General features: G+C 40.8%; 1 protein-coding gene across 1 annotated transcript in view; it reads left to right on the forward strand.

The window, feature by feature from the left end:
• The window catches only part of LOC134205429 (protein tweety), a 52,753-nt gene that overhangs the window by 21,256 nt on the left and 9,830 nt on the right, over window positions 1-21,667 (forward strand). The window contains exons 2-4 of the mRNA XM_062680670.1: window positions 11,693-12,178; window positions 18,710-19,092; window positions 19,156-19,428. Of these exons, the coding sequence (XP_062536654.1) occupies window positions 11,693-12,178; window positions 18,710-19,092; window positions 19,156-19,428 (1,142 nt within the window). The remainder of the gene's footprint in view (window positions 1-11,692; window positions 12,179-18,709; window positions 19,093-19,155; window positions 19,429-21,667) is intronic.

Below are 21,667 nucleotides of genomic sequence, written 5' to 3' on the forward strand. Positions count from 1 at the left end.
GCAACGTAATGATGATATATATCGTTGGAATCGGGCGTGAATAAACTAGATGCCTTTACGCATGTCATTAATTTATGTTCAACAATTTTGCGTTAGTTGCTGATCGAAATGCGATTGGAAAAAACAGACGAAGTCAACTCAACGACACTCTCACGCACTTTGCCGTAATTCTCTAGGCGTTTTGAAGGGACTCGAGAATGCCCCTGAAACTCGAACTACGCACATCACCCGATCCATCGTCGCCTTGATCAACCGTATCAGTTTATCCGGAAATCCGTTTTCGTGCATTAGCTGCCATATCTGGTCTCGATCGATTGTATCATATGCGGCTTTGAAGTCGATAAATAGATGATGTGTGGGCACGTTGTATTCGCGGCATTTCTGCAATACCTGACGTATGGCGAACACCTGGTCTGTGGTAGAGCATTCACCCATAAATCCCGCCTGGTACTGCCTCACGAACTCTCTTGCAATTGGTATTAGTCGGCGGCATAAAATTTGGGAGAGTACCTTGTAGGCGGCGTTCAGCAATGTGATTGCGCGGTAGTTGCTACAATCCAGCTTATCGCCCTTTTTGTAGATGGGACACACGACACCTTCCATCCACTCCTGCGGCAGAGCCGCATCCTCCCTAACCTTGGTAATCACCCAGTGCAGCGCTCTAGCCAGTGCCTCACCACCGTGTTTAAACAGCTCTCCTGGTAGTTGGTCAACTCCAGGGGCTTTGTTGTTTTTCAGCCGGCCGATCTCCTCCTGGATTTCCCTGGAGATTCGGAGCCGAAAGTCGCATGTCCTGCGCGCGTGCTCCTAGGTTCATTACCATACCGCCACCGTTGTCTGCTATATCAGGTGCTCTTCGTAGTGCTGCCGCCACCTTTGGATCACCTCACGCTCGTTTGTAAGAAGGTTCCCGTTTATGTCCTTACACATATCGGGCTGTGGCACGTGGCCCTTACGTGAATGGTTCAACTTCTCATAGAACTTTCGTGCGTTATTAGCTCGGTACAGTTCTAGACCAACATTTGAAAAGGGCGTAACAGCCAAAATTTATTCCTTCTGATTCTTCGTCTACATATATAGCTATATATGTGGACAAAGAATCAGAAGGAATAAATTTTGGCTGTTACGCCCTTTTCAAATGTTGGTCTAGAGTTGCTCAGTCTCTTCACGGTCTCGTTCTTCCTGCTGACGCTTTTTCCTCCGGAAAATCGAGTTTTGTCTGTTCCGCGCCTGTTTATATCGTGCCTCGTTCGCCCTCGTGCGGTGTTGCAGCAATCTCGCCCATGCTGCATTCTTCTCTTCTACTAACTGCTCACATTCGCCGTCATACCAGTCGTTCCTCTGATCCGGAGCCACCGTGCCTAGTGCAGCAGTTGCGGTGCTTCCAATGGCGGATCGAATATCTCTCCAGCCATCTTCAAGCCTAGCTGCTCTTCCGTTGGGAGTGCCACTTCCAGCTGCTGCGCGAAGTCTTGGGCTAGTCTACCGTCTTGTAGCCGCCCAATGTTTAGCCGCGGCGGACGACTCCGACGCGTGTTGATCACCGTCGAGAGTTTTGAGCGCAGACATACTGCAACGAGGTAGTGGTCGGATTCAATATTCGCACTGCGGTAAGTGCGTATGTTCATGATGTCGGAGAAGAATTTACCGTCGATTAGGTCGTGGTCGATTTGGTTTTCCGTTACTTGATTGGGTGATTTCCATGTGGCCTTGTGGATATTCTTGCGGGGGAAGAAAGTGCTTCGGACTACCATTCCGCGGGAGGCAGCAAAGTTTATGCATCGTTGGCCGTTGTCGTTCGATACGGTATGCAGACTATCTGGTCCGATGACCGGTCTATACATTTCCTCCCTTCCTACCTGAGCGTTCATAAAGATTATTCATAAAAGGGGGGGTGGGGGGAGTAGTCTCGTAGCGTAGTTGGCAACACATTCGCCTTATAAGCGAATGGTTATGGGTTCGATTCCCAGCCCCTCCACCAAACCCTTGTAAGTCGCCAGAAGCGCGGTCCGCACTAGGGCTTCCATTTCGGGAAACAATTTCCCGGGGATTTCCGATTCCCGGGATAATCACTCTAGCTTCCCCAATTTCCCGGGAAGCTATTATGTTAAACATTTTGTATTTGATTCAAATCCCGAACAGACTTTTGTTACGAACACTCGTTTTTGTTTTGAAATATTTCTGACATATTTGATTTGAATATTTTTCATGGGCGTTTCCAAATTTACTAGGGGAAACCGCCGAATGTTGAACGGCTAATTTTGTCGCCTATTGTTGAACTCCCATAAGAAATGCACGTGCGTTCAACAATAGGCGACGAAATTAGCCGTTCAACATTTGGCGAATTACTCTATGTGCTAATAAGAGCTAACTATCTGGACATGTCAGAGTATATATAAGGCTGTGAACCATTCCACCGATTCGTTTAACTTTTAGTTAAAATTTGACAGTGGTTAAAAATAACCCTGCTCCGGAGCATGGTTAGATTTGACAGTTCAATAGTTAAACTTTGTTCGCGAGAAAATTGGCGCCAAATCAATTTCATTCGGAATAACTATCACTTTGTCAAAACTCAAATGGGTCGACTTCGGAGTAAAATTTTAACCACGATGGGAAAATAACCATCGAAGTGTCAAATTTTAACTAAAAGTTAAACGAATCGGTGGAATGGTTCACAGCCTAAGTAAACAGATTTAGTTAAAAACAAGTTTTTTGTTATTTTCTCGAAATTGTGTAAAATGGATATATGCAGTTCCTCAAACAAATGATTCATTTAGTTTGTCCTTAATGTAAGGTCATTACAACTGTCTAACAACAAAAACTTGCCATAATTTTATGCGTTTATGGTCTTCAGAATTTTCAACTCAGTTTGATTGAAGAATCATTTAATCTTGAAAGTACGTTTAAGCGCTCGTCTGATTTTTTATTCTGGGAATATTTTATTTTTGAAAATATGTAAAATATTGCTTTAAATACCCTAAATTTAAAGTGGAAAGTGCTCAAGTGTTCGTAAGATTAATCAAAACGATATTTCAATCAAACTTGACAAGAAGATTCGCCAACTGATACCCATGACATGGCGAAGGTTTTGCAGAAAGAATTAACGCTATTCGCACTGAACAGAAAACATTCTCAGACTTTTCAACAACTAATTGACTTTTTTTGTTAGATTCAATCCGAATCGATCCGAATGTATATTTTTATTCTAAGCTATTTTTTCAAGACATGTTTCACGACAGTAAGCTACAATTTTGAGTTTCCCATAAGTTTATATTTTATTTCCCGTTTCCCGGAAAGTTGATTCCCGGGAAAATGGAGCCCCTAGTCCGTACGGTGGCGTTTTGGGGAACGCGTCTCACCGACACGGCACAGTGGATCACGGCACAGTAGCGGTTAAGAACACAAAGTACCTACCAAATAAATAGGGGTAATGACGGCTTTGGCAGGTTTTGTTCTATTATTGGCAGGGGGTTTTTTATGACTGATTATGCTCAAATTTGGCCCAAACATTCTTTGCATATCAAAGAATATTGTGGCCAAATTTCATAAAATTCGGTCGACAAAAACCCCCTGCCAATACAGTAATACCTCGATATAACGTAACCTCGATATAACGTAACCTCGATATAACGTAACTCGATATAACGTAATTTTTACCTCGATATAACGTAACTTTTTTTTTGCTCCCATTTTTAAAAGTTTACATTATAAACGTGATTAATTGAGTATAAAAATATTTTTTTCAATTCTACGCCACTATAGGACCATCCTCAACAGACATAGGGTGGAAAGACGAATCTAAGATTTTGAGACGTGCCATTCCAAAAGTTCACGTTCCGACATATCCTCTCTATGATGCTGTCTGGGTTCATTCATTTTCATTTATTTAGCTTACATCTTAACAGAAAACACTGAATCAGCAATTTTACGCTTCAATACACGGTTCGAGTCCGCATCTCTCCAACCTCGAATGCACCCCACGTTCGCCAAGTCGTTCTGTACCTGGTCAGCCCACCTCGCTTGCTGCGCTCCACGACTTCTTGTACTTGCCGGATCTGGGGCAAACACCATCTTTGCATCCGGCATTCTTGCAACATGTCCTGCCCATCGTACTCTTCCGGCTTTAACTACCTTCTGAAAACTGGGTTCGTCGTAGAGCTGGGCGTGCTCGTGGTTCATCCTTTAGCGCCACACACCGTCTTCTTGCACACCGCCAAAGATGGTCCTAAGCAGCCATCTCTTTATTACTCCGAGTGCTTGCAAGTCTTCCTCGAGCATGGTCCAAGTTTCATGTACGTAGAGGACAACCGGTCTTATGAGCGTCTTGTACATGATACATTTGGTGCGGGTGTGAACCATTTTTGACCGCAGTTTCTTTTGGAGTTCGTAGTAGGCCCGACTTCCACAGATGATGCGTCTTTGTATTTCACTGCCAACATTATTTTCAGCCGTTAGGAATGATCCAAGGTAGACGAATTCATCGACCACCTCGAAAGTATCCCCGTCTATCTTTCCCCGTTACATTGCTTCCCAGGCGGACCCTGTGGCGCTTGGTTTCGCCCATTCACCACCAGACCAACTTTTGTTACTTCACGTTTTAGAAGCTGTTCTCATTCATAATATTCCTGAGCTCTACGCAGGCTATACTGTCGTATGCCGCCTTATAATCGATAAACAGATGGTGCGTTAGGATCTGGTATTCACGGCGTTTTTGGAGGATTTGCCGTACAGTAAAGACCTGATCCGCTGTCGTTATGCCATCAACGAAGCCGGCTTGACAATTTCTCACCCATCTGGGCCCATCTTGATGAGCTCAGCTCCGATACCATCCGTACCAGCTGCTTTATAGCCCTTTAGGTGTTGGATGGCATCCCTAACTTCCCTCAAGGCTGGCTGACCTAAATCGTCCGTGGAACTGACGTAGTCATCTCCTCCGCTGCCTTCACTTTCACTGCCTGTATTCTCAGCACCATTCAATTGTTCCTCGTAGTGCTGCTTCCATTTTTCGATCATCGTACGTTCATCCATCAAGATTCTCCCATCCTTATCCCTGTACATCTCTGCTCGCGACACGAAACCATTGCGGGATGTGTTGAGCTTCTGATAGAACTTGCGTGTTTCATGAGAACGGCACAGCTGTTTCATCATCTCGCACTCCGCTTTTTCCAGGCAGCGTTTCTTCTCCTGAAAAAGGCGAGTCTGCTGTCTCCGCTTCCGTCTATAGCGTCCCACGTTCTGCCGGGTACCTTGCTGCAGCGCGAACACTCCAGAATCTGTCTGCATACTTCGTCGAACCAATCGTTCCGGCTACTTTGTTTCACATACCCGACGTTGTTCTCTGCTGCGTCGTTAATGGCTGCTTTAACTGTATTCCAGCAGTCCTCAAGAGGAGCCCCATTAAGCTCACCCTCTTCCAGCAACGCCGTCTCGAGATACTGCGCGTATGCAGTGGCGACATCAGGTTGCTTCTGTCGCTCTAGGTCACACCACGGCGGTTGTCGTTACCAAACATTGTGGATGACCGATATGTTTGGGCGCTATTTAACCATCAACAGATAGTAATCAGAATCGATGTAGGCGCCACGATATGTCCTGACGTCGGTAATGTCGGAGAAGTGCCGTCCATTAATCAGAACGATCGATTTGTGATTCTGTCTACAGTGTTGATCTCCAGGTGTACCGATATGGAAGGCTGTGTCGGCCGATTTTGTTCGTCAGCTAGTGGGCACTGAACTTTCCAAAAGTCGGTCTAAACTTATCCTCTTGGTCAACCTGAGCGTTCAAATCTCCTATGATGATTTTGAAGTCGTTGCTTGGGCAGATGTCGTACTCACGTTCCAGCTGGCGTAGAATGCGTCCTTTTCATCATCAGTGCTTCCGGAGTATGGGCTATGGATAATGATTATGCTAAAGTTGTAGAGCAGCCCTTTTGAACCTCAACCTGCGCATTCTCACATGAATCGGCCACCACCTTTGCATATCGGCCATCACTACGCAAACTGTTCAAAGGTCGTGTGTGTTGCCGCTGCTCTGATAGATGGTATGATTACCTCTAAACGTTCGCACCATTGATCTCTTCCAACAAACCTCCCACATCGCTACGATGTCGAATCCACGGACCTTGAACACATCGCCGAGTACGCGTGTGCTTCCGATGAAGTTGAGAAAGTGTCAGTTCCACGATTTTTCCCTAGGTGGGTACCACCGAGTTTCAGTAAACATGATTTTTGCCGAGATCTCAGTAAAAGTGACGTTTCGGTTGCTGAGATACAGTAAATATTTGGCTGAGAATCAGTACTAAACGAAATTTCCTGCCGAAGTTTAGTTCTGAAATGACTTATGGCCAAAGCACTTGTAGCAGACCACAAGTGGTAGGTGTATGATCACGTAACATACCATCAATCCTACCTTTGGTCTTATCGAGCAACTTCTTGGCTGCCGCCAGACGTACCTGGCGGGCAAACATATAGGCTCATCATAATCTGCGTGCCCGCATAGCGCTTTCGTAAACGAATAGGATCTCAACTCTCCTTTCTTGTATCGATGTATCGACCAGCTTACCGGCTTCAGTCATTTCATCCAAACCCTTACATTGGATGACTTCAACTGGGCATAGGGCACTGACATGAATCCCATCAACCAGCCCCTCTACAGTCAAGTTTTTGTACGCCAAGCTCTTCTGAGCAGGATCCCGAAAATCATCCTGCCCTTCTGCATTCATAAGTTGACATCTTCTACTTGACCATAGAGTATTTGCTATTCTCTCATAACCTTTGGGACATCCGCGTAGCTCCGTCATAATAGCCTACTTCTACAAGTACCTCTTTCTTTGCCGCACCTTCCTTTTCTGCCGTTTTTTTATGGTTCACTTCGTTTTCATTTTCGGCTTTTTAGTTATGGCAATTTCCCACCAGGGACGGTTGTCCTGCCGATGAAATTCAGTCGGTGGGACTTACACATAACGTTTTGGAGCGGCATCCTGCACAACCTTATTCACTTTAAGAGTCACACCACCAACTCCTTCTAATCAAAAAGGAAGCGTATTTTATGTTCCGCCTCCTTACTAGACATTAGCAGAGACTTCCACTGCTGCCTAACCACGACGAGTTTGAAATTCTTACTGAAGGTCTGGAGGCCTCCCATAAACGACATGATTATGTCCGTAATGTCCGTTACCACGTCAACTTTTGGATGCTCCCCGTCTCTACATGGTTGGTCATCACGTTTTTAGAGATTAATCAGAGTGGCTTCGTCTATTTTCGAGTCCACGGGCACCTCCTCTGACCAAATTACCATAGCCCATCAACATAGAAGATCTTTTAGTCGCCAAAGCGTGGTCGGTAGTTCCAGCTGACTTGATTCGCAAATCTTACAATATTCTTTACAATGCTCCATGAAGTCAAGAACAAAAGGCTTTAGTGCAGAAATGTTGTTTTGCTATTTCGAACTGGTTTGTGAATTGTTATGAACTTGAATTCTACTTTCATGAATAAAGAAAATGAAAAAAGGCAAATAAAATATGAAATATAAAAATACCAAAAAATTCGAAAAAAAAAAGTTAAGTAAGAAAGGTAGGAACACCCTGGTGGATGAATAACATTGATTTTAGCTTAAAATTCTTTTATAAAAAAAGATTTAAAAAAAAATTTGGGGAAAAAAATTTGCTTCGATATAACGTAACCTCGATATAACGTAACGAAAATAAAAATTGAGTTACGTTATATCGAGGTATGACTGTACTAGAACAAAGCCTGCCAAAACCGTCTGTTCCCCTATATGAATAAAAAAAAATCTCAAACATTCTAAAATTGCTATTAAAAGTGCGTAGATTCACGGTCGTCTCTTAAAAAAGACCAGAGGTCGTACATACTGAACACTCAACACCTAGCATGAGAGACAACGGACAGGACAGGACACATAACATCCAGTGGACTAGTTGAAAAGTTTCCTCCTACGTAAGTGAAGGCTTCGGCTACCTGTTGATGATGTTGTTTTTTTGTGGAAAAGCTATCAGATTCGTCAAAACGATTAGTCGTTTTGATAATTTGGTATTGAAATAAATGTGGTTTTTCCATTCAATTTTGATAAAATATTGCTCACAGATATTCCAAAAAAAATTAATGAGAGTTCTAGGATTTTATAGGTGCGCGCCAGTCCGGAAATTTTCGGTTTGTCATAATTTTGGTTGGCGGCGGCGACAGCATGAATCGGCGTGGCAATTTATTATTGCGTTCGTTTCTTCAAGATTTCTTCCTGGATTTGTTCGGGACATTTTCAAGTTATTAAAAGGAGGATCTTTTGCATTTCACCGGAAAAATCAGCTGAACTTCCCCAAAAGTTTTTACGAAATATTAATTTGGATATTATTCTCGGAATTTCACGGGAAGCTATTTTGCATTCCCAATGAAAATTATTCGGAATTTCTAGTCGATTTTTTTAAATTTCATTATGAAGATCTACTAAAATTATTCAGAATGTCTAAATTTTGTCCATATATAATTTCTTCGGCAATTCCATGGAAATTATTAAGATTGCCCTAACAGGTCGTTTGGCCGAATAAGTCATCTGGCCTAATATGCCGTTCGGCTGAAATGGTCATTTGACGGAAAAAGCCCTTTGGCTGCAAATGTCATTTCGGGACCGATTTGCGATTCTGGCGAAACTTATTTTGTGAACAAACATTGGAAGGCGATTTTCTCCTAAAGCAAGCATTCCGAGAAAAACATGTTATGCATCCGGCAGAATAATGTCTTCTCTATCAGATAAGGGAATTAGTTCTGGAGAAAAACGGTTGCATTCTACGAAATCCGAACAAACTAAGGTACCCCGGGGCAAGTGAAAATACGGGGTAATTGGTACTATGACTGCAGATGAATTGATGAACGTTTTTAATGGTAACAATGTTCTAGGAAGATGAAGCAGAACCATAAACGAATTCACCCGACACAAAAATATTTGGAATCAAAACCATTTGAGGCACCATACTAATGTTATTGCTTGATCATGACTTTAAACTACCGGGAAAATCTATTACTTTTATTTAAATTCCATGGATTTCCAACTAAACTGTTGTTTCTTAATTTATCATCGATGTGGAAAGTGAATATTATGAGCAATTTAATAATTGTGTGACATCGAAAACGATTTAAATTTTTTAATTAAAGCCAAAATCTGCCATTTTCATTTGCCCTTGACTTTTAACATACATGGGCAAGTGGGACATATTTGAACAACATTATCGATAAAGCTATTTTAATGTTTTTAAATGGTTGTCTAGTCAAAAATAACTTCGTCATTCATATATCATAAATCATATGGATCTGAATCAGATGCAGTTTGATTTCGTTGTTAAAAAGTATTGTACAGTTATTTGCCAACTGTGTATGTTACATTCTGAAAATTATCTACCGCATGAAGAAGAGCAATGGCTATAACTATGCGATATTCTTCCGTTTACAGTGCAAATAATCTATTTATTCTACAATAGGTCAACAGGATTTGTCTTGTGTATTGTTATTTTCAAACTTCGCATCAGATTTTCTGATAAATAAAGTGCTTAACACATGAATTGGCTATTTTGTTCTGTTATAAATTAAAAACACTGCGCATCGCCTGAATAAAAACGTTTTTTCTGAAGTTTTGATTCATGTTGAGTTCTAAAAAGAGAAATATTTATTCATACGAAAAATGAATAAAGATTTGCTTATCTTTTCCACCTAAAATATTTGGTACAAAAGTAAGCTAATGGAAAACAAGACAACAGCCAAATAAACAGTAAATCGGCTATTGTCTTGTTTTTATATCTGCTAACATTACAATCCCTTTCTTGTTGCAAAAACAAAGTCCGACATGCAACCAATCTCCATCCATGATATGATTATACTAATACGCAGAAAAAATATGAACAGTATATCTACATTCCTCAAATTAGTTTCGTTCGACAGTAGAAAACATAATAGGTCCCACATGCCCCGTTAGGGTAAGTGGGTCCTGAAGGTAAATTTATTTCTTGCTTTACCAATATTTTTGTAACGGAATAAATAGCTTGCAACACGTCTACACTTCAACAACAGAAGCATATAATGATGTGTCCGTGATTAATGTCCTGAAATATCCTGTTTTCTAAGTATGCTTTAGCGGTTTTGCTGAACTAGTGTTTTTTTAGGTCCCACTTGCCCCGGGGTACCTGATGTTTGTTTACAAAATAGCCGAAAGTCATCCAGCCGAATTTCGTTTGGCTGAATTGAACGTTTGTCCGGAACGTTTATGATGTCGAAAATGGTTTGGCCAAAAATGTCATTTGGCCGAAAGCGACGTACAGCCGAAAGGGGCATTCGGCCAAGCAGGTAGTTTGGTCGAAAGTACTGTTTGCCCGAACAGGTCATTTGGCTGAAAATGTCTATTGGCCGAAAATGTCGTTTGACCGAATACATCATTTGGTTAACAATTCCGTTTGTTAGAAATGGTTTTTAGGTAGAAAGAGCCATTTGGCTGGAAAACGTCCTTTCTGCCAAACATCTATTCGGGCAAACGGCATTTTCGACTTATTCGGCAAAATTACCAGTCAAAGTAACTATTCGGCTGAACGACAGTTACTGCCGTGCGTCCCCTTCTACTAAATGACATTTTCAAAATATTTCCGGCTAGATGAGTTTCAGCCAAATGGTTTGTATAGTCAAATAGCATAACTTTCAGCCTTGTGGCCCTCAGCCAAACAGCTTTCTGCCAAACGGCCCTTTCCGAAATTTTAACGGAAAGTTGTATAGAATTTTCAAAGAAATCGTTGATGTATTCCAAAAATTTCCCTGATGTTTCAACGTGATTTTTAAATCTGGAAATTCTTCGGAAATTCGTATAATTTTAGCAAAAATTGAATTAGTGATTTATTTCTTTGTACCGAGAGGTGTGCGCCGCCGAGCCACGGTGTTGCTACCGACAGTTTTTGCAAAGCAAATCAAACAACTTTTCATTGCTTTGTTTATAAGATGAATATAGGAGCGCTGTTATTCTTACAGTTACACAACAGTTACTTTAGATATGGTAAACTTCCGTTTTCGTTCTACAAGCAATGTATCACAAGACAGTTAAAAAGATGTTTGATTTGGTAGAGCGAAAGGCCGCCAAATTCTGGATTTGAATCATCTTTTATGTAAACATTTCATTCATATTTATGATGTATCATTTCACTGATGCCTGGAGAACGACAAATCTGGATATTTTCGTAAAACACCGTTATTTCTAGGTACTTAACTCGGATAATCGAATATCATTTTATTAAAAGAAAATCAATCTCATTTCACGGCACATGACCGCTTAATCAAGATGATTGGATGTCAACACGAATTTGCACCATACCTTAATTGATTCATAACTGTGGGGCCCTATGTTTCTATTATCATTTATTAAATATCTGTAAACGCGAATAATTTAGGAGCTAAATTTTCAGATCCCTCTGGGGACAATAGAAACAAATGATTGAAAACGCCATACATGTCGACATTAGAGTATATGCGCATTAAGGTGCAGTGCATACATATTATGAACTCCATACATTGACTGCTGCTGGAACATAATGAAACATACTGTATTTTACAACTTTATCTACTTCAACTTTCACATTTCCATCGACATTTCCACAATGGCCCTTTTGTCACTATTCTCATATCGCATTGTTCCTCTCTATTTTATTTAGAGTCTTGGTATCCTGGGATCGATACCGGCGGCATTGTTAATAGTATCACTTTTCGGGCTTCTGCTGTACCTCTTGACACGATGTTGCGACCGTAAGCCCCGACCGGCCCATTCAATTACCAGCCTCAAAGTTACCCTCTCCATCGTGACGGTCCTGTGCTGTGCCGCCATCGGACTGGGCCTCTATGGAAATGACGATTTGCACAATGGCTTGCTGGAAGTGTTGCAAGCCGGGCGCAAGGTGGATACCGCCGTCTCATCGGTGCGCAATCAAACGTTCATCTTGGAGAACACTCTCACGATGAAAATCCAACAGCAGCTCACGGAGCTCGAAGATATATTCGATGGAAAGACCAATAACAACACTGCACTGCTGCAGTTGCAATCGGCGCTGGCAGCCACCAAGGGGAATGTGACCATTGCGAAGAATGCGGCCAACGATATCCGGCGGCCGCTGGTTGGATTAACAATAACGGATTTTCTTTCGGTAAGTTAAAATTGTTTGATGATCAACTATTTCTATAATGTTAGTTCAATTACATCTTATCTTCGATAATGAATATGTATTAAAACTATTTCTAATGATTATGGACTTTTTGAATTGATGAAATATGGCGATGATAGTGTGTTCTGTTTTTTCAATTATACTCAACGAATGAAATAAAATTTTGTTTATTACCTTTTCCAGAGTTATTTTAACATTTGTGGTATTTACAATTCTCTGTAGATTCAGCTACACAATAAATTGCCGAAACATAGTATTCAGCTTCTCTCGATATTAATGGTTTTCATGCTTTACTCAAGACGAAATCACGCTCCTCAGTCCTCAGTATCAACGCCGTAATTATTGCTGTACCTATATTATTGAACTATTAATATTGAGCACAATTCTGGCCATCGCACAGTGGCAAAAATCGTGTTCTAGACGGGTTTATTCAATATTACCTTTATTATGTGATTTAGCCTAATGGTATTTTCCAGACATTTTATCAGTAATTTAACACGTTCTTTTGGAAATGTTCAGCTTAATTATCAATCCCTCTTAGAGTGAGATGTATTTTTTTTCACTACGCAATATACAAGGTTTATGCCAAAGTTGTAGCAAAAGTTCTCCTAAAAAACATGGTGAAGACGCCAAGTTCGTAGCTTCATTACTTTAAGAGATTTGTTACGATGTTAAGCCGACAACCCCTTAAAATGGTTTATTTATCATATCCTTTTCTCTTTCATTTCTACATTTTTTTTTGCAAGTTGATAATATTAAAGAAAGTTCTAGAAAATTCATGATAATATTAAATCACATAGTTTGGTGACTATAGCGACTTGAAAACTTAAAAAAATGAAAAAGTTATAACAGTTTATGTGGGTTTTTTAGTCGTACTTAAATTGTAAATGTACATAATTGTCTGAATTTGCCATTTTGTAAAACTGCAACTAGACAAGAGGAAAATTGTGGCAGACAATTCCACACGCATACCAAAGTGCAAGTAATTGACTTCAATTTCATATCTGAACTGTCGAGTTGTAAGCTATTAGGTATTACCTCATGTCACGTTGTTTTAGATAGTAGCTTGATGTAAATGGCTCTCACTGATACATATGAAGAATATTATTATCCTTTAATTTTTACACAAAAAAGTTTAGTCACTAGGAGTTAATGGATAGAACCACCATGCGTCTCCATATGCTTGTATGCCTATATATAATGCACATGTTTAAGGACACAGTTGGAAGAGTACCACGATGGCAGTCAATATGGCACCGGACCTTCCACGGCCTTCCACGGTAATACATTTACGAACTTGGCGTCTGACAATGCTTTTCAGGAGAACTTTAGCTTCAAATTTTGTGAAAGCACAAACCTTTTATGTCGTAAAGTGGAAAAAAATCTTGCTTTTAGGGGGAATGGTCATCAAACTGAATACCTCCAAAGAAGAACATTAATTTACTTATAAAATGTCTGGAAGACACCAGTACGCTAAATCGCATGCCAAAAGTATTTTAAGGTGTCGCAAAATGGTCTGTCATAACATCCGGCTGCAAACCTTCGCTCTTCCTATTCGACTACTATAATCAGATAGGTAATCAGCTTCAACGCGAATCGACAGTCAAGGATCTTGGTGTTACGATCGACTTGAAAATTTAAGGATCACGTAGCAAATATTGTTTCAAAGGCATCCTCATAGCTGGGCTTCTTGTTTCGCTTTGCCAGGAAATTCCGGGATGTATGCTTTACGAAATCATTGTTTTGTGCAATCGTTCGCCCAATCTTGAAGTAGGTACTCGTCAGTTGTATTAGCTCCGTATTACAAAAACGAAGTACACATTGAAGCTACCCAAAGTAAAATTCCGCTCAACCTACAGTAGCCATTGTCAGCTTATCAACTTTGACACTCTAGGTGCAAAGCGTACCGTGGCTGAGGTGTGCTTTATTGGCGATCTTCTGCAAGGAAACATCGACTGTACATCAACACTCGACGCCGTAATCTACGATCACACTCGAACACTGGCGAAGACTGGGGGTTAGGCGGGACATGATGGGTCACGGGGTAAGATGGGTCAAGGCCGTTTTTGAGCATCGTATACATTTTAATGTGAAGATTATGACTTTGTAGGATGAATAATTTAGGGGCCCTCCTTAGCCGCGCGGCTTCAAAGCAAGACCATGCTGAGGGTGGCTGAGTTCGATTTCCGGTGCCGGTCTAGACAATTTTCGGATTGAAAATTGTCTCGACTTCCCTGGGCATAAAAGTATCATCGTGTTAGCCTCATGATATACGAATGCAAAAATCGTAACTTGGCTTAGAAACCTCGCAGTTAATAACTGTGAAAGTGCTTAAGGAACACTAAGCTGCGAGGCGGCTCTGTCCCAGTGTGGGGATGTAATGCCAATAAGAAGAAGAAGAAGAAGGATGAATTTTTTTTTTAAATTCTTTATTAAAGTGTTTTTTTAATTTTAAAATTAAGTTCAACACTACCGAAGGATGAATCATTTGATTCTACTTTATTGTCACTCGATTTGATGATAACATTTCATTTTGGTAGAGTATGGCGAGGTAAAATTTTGTTCAGCATTGTTTCTTATGCGAATCAAACTTTCTATAAAACGTGTAATCTCGTCGAGCAATCTAAAATTTAAACATTTTTAGTAATATAGTGAATGTATCATAAGTAATGTAGGCGATGTTGTGTTAACTGCTTTGAAATAAATATTGATCGAAAGTTATACATTCTAACATGAACCTGCAAATGGGGCAAGATGGGTCAGCACATACTGAAGAACATAGTTCGTACTCAAAACATTTTTTCCATTGCTGATTTAATCATTTTAAGGTTACTTTTGAGCATAATGATGTTAATTTGTTAATTAAAAATGTATTTTTTGTCTTTAAGAAAGCAATACACGAACGGCTTGTTTTCATAAGAAATTGCAGACATTTTAAAATATAGGGCCATTTCTTAATCCAAAGGTTTTAAATCCTTGTTTTATTCATGGCAATACACTTATCTATCTGTGTGTAATTTAATATTATAATAAAAACAGTAATAATGGCAGAATTTCAAGGTGACCCATCTTGCCCCACTATTTGACCCATCTTGCCCCGGATTTTTTGATTGACTCAAAATGGAATAAAACGTAAATTTTTTGTTATTTAATATTACAGATTATGAGCTATTTTTATAGATCCACGTTGAAAAGCTAAATTGTTTCTTTTTTGAGGCATTGATGGTTCTCCTTAGGTACCCATCTCGCCTCATCCTACCCTACCTTTGAACCGAAATCGATTCTGGATGTTACGTTTCTAGATGTGTCATGTCATGCCCGGGAACGATGAAAACAATACTACTTTGAGCATTAAATCCAAACCGGGGACACTCTTTACCGTTGTTGGCATAACTTATGCACTATTCAAAATTCAAAGGAGTCTTCGAATTCGATTTGTCCGATTGCCTCAATGCATTGAATAGATGTTTTTTACGTTAACTACGCCTGAGGGGTAGACTCGTAACCAGGGTGCAATTAGGCGAAATTTTAAACGCTGATGTCGCCTTTATCTTTTGATGGATTTTCGAGATTTTCTTATCAATCGATTTGAAAACCCTCCAATTCTTTTCAAAAAAAGTAAAAAAATTCAGAACCAACCAATCCCGTTCATGCATCGCCAAGATGGACATCAGTTTTACGTGAGTAATTGGCCTTTTGGACCAACGTTTTATTTTCTTTGTGTGATACTTGCCGTGGCGTCCATACGCATGGGCAGTGGACGTCCGCACGCCCCTAACTATCTCACCTCCTAATATGGATTTTTCAGGGCCGGCGTCCTACTTGCTTCTGAGAACCATTTAGCTTTACTCGACAATGACGTAACGAGGATGGAAGAAAAGTAGCTTCACCTTTATGGATACCAAACCTCTTTCATAAGAAAATGATTGGCGTAAATTTTACAAAAAAAAATAATACATTTAACGTTTTTTTATTTACATTTTAAGAATGAGGAAAATAGATATGGAAATTGTAAGGAACGGTCGAATAAACATCGTTGGGGCCCATGAGCTACATTCGGAAACGGAGATGGTGATAATTGGTACTTGTCGGTGTTATTTATACCAGATCAACAAATTGTCCCGGCGGGTTTCTTGTACTGTCCTCCGTAGCTGGTTCGGGGATATTGGTAGACAGGCGCTTCGCAGACACACGATTAGTAGGCATGCCACAGATGCGCGCGTTATTTTCGTTGGAGATTCCACGGAGAGCGGACGACGATGGCGTCTGGTCGGCGATCTGCAGAAGAAGCAGCTATTGGGGCGGAAGGCTCTATCGCGGCTATTGCTTCTCGATGCTCTTCAAATTTCCAGCCAGATTGTTCTCGTTTATTTTGTTAAAGGCCATTAACAATGGCCGTTCTCTGCTCTTCTATGCTGGTACCTTCCGGAACATCCTTTGTCCAAGTTTCAAGTTCTTCACCGAGTGGTCTCGTCATAACTACATCTTCTAGTTGGCGTATGGTAAAACGCCGTCCGAGTCTCTCTTCCCGCCGCTTAATCCAAACAACGTGTAATCGGATTCCGTTTATTTGAGAGTGATGGTCAGCCGCGATGTCCAGTGATGTAGTGATGTAGTCTGGACATCAATAAGGTTTCGTCTTCTTTTTCTACTGACGTAAATGTGGTCGATTTGATTTTCAATATGTCCATCACGAGAGACCCACGTGACTCTGCGCACTGCTCCTTGGAGAAAGAGCTATCTTCCAATTGTTATTGCTAGTTGCTTCAGAACTCTGTAAATAGCTCACCGTGTTCGCTTATTTCTCCGCCACCATGACGTTTCGTGACACGTTCATAGTCCGTGTTGTTATCGGAGCTGATCTTCGCATTCAACTCGCCAATGTAGACCTGGCAATGATTATGCTATCACCACGAGTGTGAGAAATGTCCAACCTTGAGGGCGGGGGAGTTGAAAAACCTAGAAAGACTGCATACATAATTAGTATACGGCCCCACATAGACCCACAACCACGACAAAGAGACGGCTGTCAACTGGAACAAGCGAATCGAACGAGGCTAGATGCGAACAAGATCGGAAAAGATCGTATGGTGATGAAGGTTGCCGGGAAGAAATGTAGTACAGACGCTGTTGACAGTCGGGTCATATTTGCTTAGAGTGTTAGAGTCTCACCCCACAGGACGGGGCTACTGCGCTTCGAGCCGCAAGCCGGTTTTCATAAAAGTTTAACTCAACTCACTGTCAAACCCTAGGTCAAACCTCATCACCAGGGTTCGTAATGCTCACTCAATCTCAGGAGCACATGATTTTCCCTCACGAAAGTTTTCGGGGAGAAATCGCTTTTCGGGAAAGAAAAACAGCCTGCAGAGTGATAACAATTTTTCGCTCACTTTGATTGCCGCTAAACGTTGGTTTGCTCTTTTTCTTTAATATTCGAGTCTTTTCGTGGCATCATCAATGCAAATGGTAGTAGCTTATATGGAACAAATAACTTAACGCTTTCACACAGATAGCGTGGTGGTGTGGCTAAAGTAAGCGCATCCCCACAGCTATTATTGTTACTATGCTGGGTTCAAATCCCGGCGCGGCTATACAATTTTGTAATTGTTCTGCGATAATTCTCGCGAAAAGTGAGTGAGAGGTGAAAGTAATGAAACGAAAAAGGATAGGCAAGATTTTCGTTCATCTTCCAATGCTAATTCTAGAGAAAAGATTGGTGGGTGAAATCTGATCCTCAACACAAACAACGAAACAAGATTTTCCCGAAAAACGCTTGCTTTGGTCTCATTGAAACGAAAAGTCGAAACCCTGCTCACCACATCCAAGGCAGGCACCCATCACTCTAGCTGATGTCAGAAGGACAACAATGTGCAGGCTCTTGTCCAGGCTTCTATACCAGCTAAGTACGCAACCTTTAACTAGCGGTCGATTGTCATCAGCAATCCTTGGAACCGTGAGTATCGGAACTTGTGAAGACCAGGGATATTTTGAGCGCCCCTTTACGTATGTCAGCTCAATATTCCGTAGCCCAGACCAAACGATATTTGACTAAACAAACCCTTATATTTTGGAGACGCTTGAAATCTAATCTTCCCTACCATGCCACGTAAAATGTCCATGTTTCTACTTTTTTCAAGTAATTGTCTTGGTCGTTGAAGTTGAATTCGACACCAACATTTCAAAAGTGCGCAAACTGCTTTTGTGAACAAGAGCTTCTCACGTCGCTGTGCCCAGCCACGTAATCCAGCGCCATTTAATGAAAGAAGAATAGAGCTCTTGAAGAAGAGAAACTCTGGTTTCAAAAGACATCAAAAACTCCATCTAATACATGTTCTTATTGGACCAATCAACTTGTTGATAAACATAAAACTTTATTTGATATTCACCGTGGTGAATTATATGAACTCCAAACCTTCGCCGAGCGCTCAACTACTCCTTCGATGGAGTAATTGCTATTATTTCCTACCACAACTTCGTCATCCATGAAGTCATATAATTAATTTCTATTCACAGAAAGGAGACCAATGGGAGCTAATTCGATGGCCAGGGACAGTTGCCATTCTAGCGCTTCTGCTGGTGCTGTGTGCAGTTCTGCTGGTCGGAGTCGCACGTCACTCGCGATGTGCCTTGATTCTGTTCAGTGTTTGCGGCCTGTTGGCTGTAACCGGATCTTGGCTCATGTCGGGCCTCTATCTGTCCACTTCGGTTGCCGTAGGGGACCTGTGTAACGATCCGGCTGATTTTCTCGTACATCAAGCACCGAACGAGTTACCATCGGACATCCTCCTGTACTACACACAGTGCGACGTTTCGCGGTCAAATCCATTCACTCAACGACTCCGCGAATCACACAATGCTATCAACAATGCCCGGAACTCCATGACCACCGTCTCGAAGTAAGTATGCGCAGTTGGATTACACGAGATCAATAACATTGAGAGTTGTTTGCTTCTTTACAGAATATCTCCGGTGCTATTTAAAAACGCCGGACTAGGGCCTAAACTGGGATCGGTCAATGCGGATATTAAACTATGCGAACGCATTTTAACCCAGCTAACGGCGTTGGTCGACTGTAAAGCAGTTCACTACAGCTATCTAAGCGCAACACGTGGCCTCTGCGAGGGGGGACTTTTGGGACTTGTGCTCATGCTGGTCGCCAGCTTCATGGCTGCTATTTTACTCACTGTGATGGTTTGGGTTGACTCACACACTTGGATATATATTAGAAAAAGGTGAGTTTTATATTATCAAATTTATTTAGTTACCAGCGTCTTAAATTTAGGAAAAATAAATCGTACAAAACTAGTTATATACATTCGAACCTATTAAAAAAGCTTAGTAGCATACATACATTATCTAGCTTTATGACTTTGTGGGAATTGAAGCAGCATAAGTCAGGTAGATTTAATGAAGACAACTCAAAAACGACTAAATATGTTCCGTCACATACACAGCAAACAGTTTTGAATATTCAACGACGTGTAAAATTGCAGCTAATCCCAAAGGACGAATTAACATTTGATATTAGCATTAGCATTGCGCAATTCGCACAAATTCGTAGGTGGTACAAGCCAAGAGAGTAGCATAACTTTCATCCGTTACCTCAGATATTGATTTGGGACTAATCACTATCTCTTAAATGCAAGCATTACACTCTCCAATAGTCGAGATCTGTCTTGGCCACGTCCTTGCGAATGCTGAGGAAGGGGAAGGATGGTTAGTTGGACACCTACTTAAGAAAGATGCAGAGAACTCTATGACCTCTCATAGGTGCCACGGAAGGTTTTGGGATTGTGTGGAAGGTTGTCGTTTTGGTAAAATGTGAAACACAGAAAGAACTAAGATAGAAATACAAAGTAGGATAGGAACGAGCCTGGACCCACGACCTCCTATTTATAAGGCAGAAGCGAGCTCCGAGCTCGTCAGGACGAATTAATATTTGATAGTTTAATATTAATAATTTGACTGATTTTTATAAGCAAGCACAGTTTAAATTTATTTCGATTTAAATGCACAGTAAGATCGATTGAATATTGCGTTTATTTGCATGCTCCAAATATGTGCATAAAAATACATTTAAAATCACAACATATTTTTTCTGTGTAAAGTTATTGAGGACAAGTGCGTAGCTCGGGAAGTTAATAGGAGTAATCACTAAACAACGTACACGGAAGAAAAACAGTACCCAACGTTGAGTTTTTTTAAACTTATATTTGAGTTATTTTTTCTCTTCTCTTTCATCCACTCTTTCTTCTGTTGTCAAAAACAAAAGAGCGAAACAATCCAACGACGCCAGTTCAATACGGGAATCCAACTTTGAGTTTATTGCATTAACTCAAAATTGAGTAAATTAAACCTGCAGTTGGGTAAATAAATTTTCCGTTGGGTACTTTTTAACATGGGAGTAAGGGCAAACTACTTCGACCCCATTTACTCAATTTTGGCTTCCCGTACGGATGTTCGAGGTTTGGTAAATTGAAATCACTATTGGGTAGTTTATTTCTTCCGTGTAGGTTGTCCTTTGAGATTGTGTATGAAACATTTTAATAATCGGATACGCAGCTGCTTACGCTGTTAAGTGAATACCCTTATTTTTTTTTGTTTCTGGATAAGCAAGTATGCCAACAGGTGATTTTTGAAAATTTTTTGAAATCAATTTTGGTTTGACACGGTGCTTAACCCCTCCACATTAGGTCGTTTTACCCTAGTTGGTTAATTCCGGCACAGTTTTCACTTCAAATGGCTTCATTCATTGTCGATGCTTCGATGTATGCATGAAGGTTGATGACATTTGAATTTCCCGAGAAATAATACGTGCCGAAAGATGGCGGTTCAAAAAATCCGTTTTTGTTCCACTCTCCGACGTGTTGGATATTGTCAAACAAGCATCGACAAATTTCAAAACGCTATGAAAAAGTTTTCAGCCAGTTTCCGGATTGAGAGTCCCGAATTTTAATTGGACTGCACACAATTGCTTTTCGAATCTCCAATTTCTTCGACGCCATCATTCACTAAGGCTTTGGTCCGATTCGTGAATTAAAATCGAATTAAACTTAAAAGTGACAGTTTGAAAATTTCCAAATAACCCTGCTCGCAGAGCAAGATTATTTTTGACAGATATTGAATCATTTTTGATAGATGTTTTGCTGGTCTTGCTGGGTAGCACCAGCCATTCTTATGAGCGGGGGATTTCATAATTTCTGTACTGTCACTTTTGAGTTTAATTTTATTTTTATTCGCGAATCGGACCAAAGCCTACGTAGGGGAAATGACGGCTTTGTTCTATTATTGTCAGGGGGGTTTTTGTTGACCAAATTTGATGAAATTGATATGCAAAGAATCTTCTTCTTCTTCTTATTGGCATTACATCCCCACACTGGGAAAGAGCCGCCTCACAGCTTAGTGTTCATTAAGCACTTCCACAGTTATTAACTGCGAGGTTTCTAAGCCAGCCCGACTAGAAGAGCATAA

The sequence above is a fragment of the Armigeres subalbatus genome, chromosome 1 (genome assembly GCF_024139115.2).
Source record: "Armigeres subalbatus isolate Guangzhou_Male chromosome 1, GZ_Asu_2, whole genome shotgun sequence".
In the NCBI taxonomy this organism is placed as follows: domain Eukaryota; kingdom Metazoa; phylum Arthropoda; class Insecta; order Diptera; family Culicidae; genus Armigeres; species Armigeres subalbatus.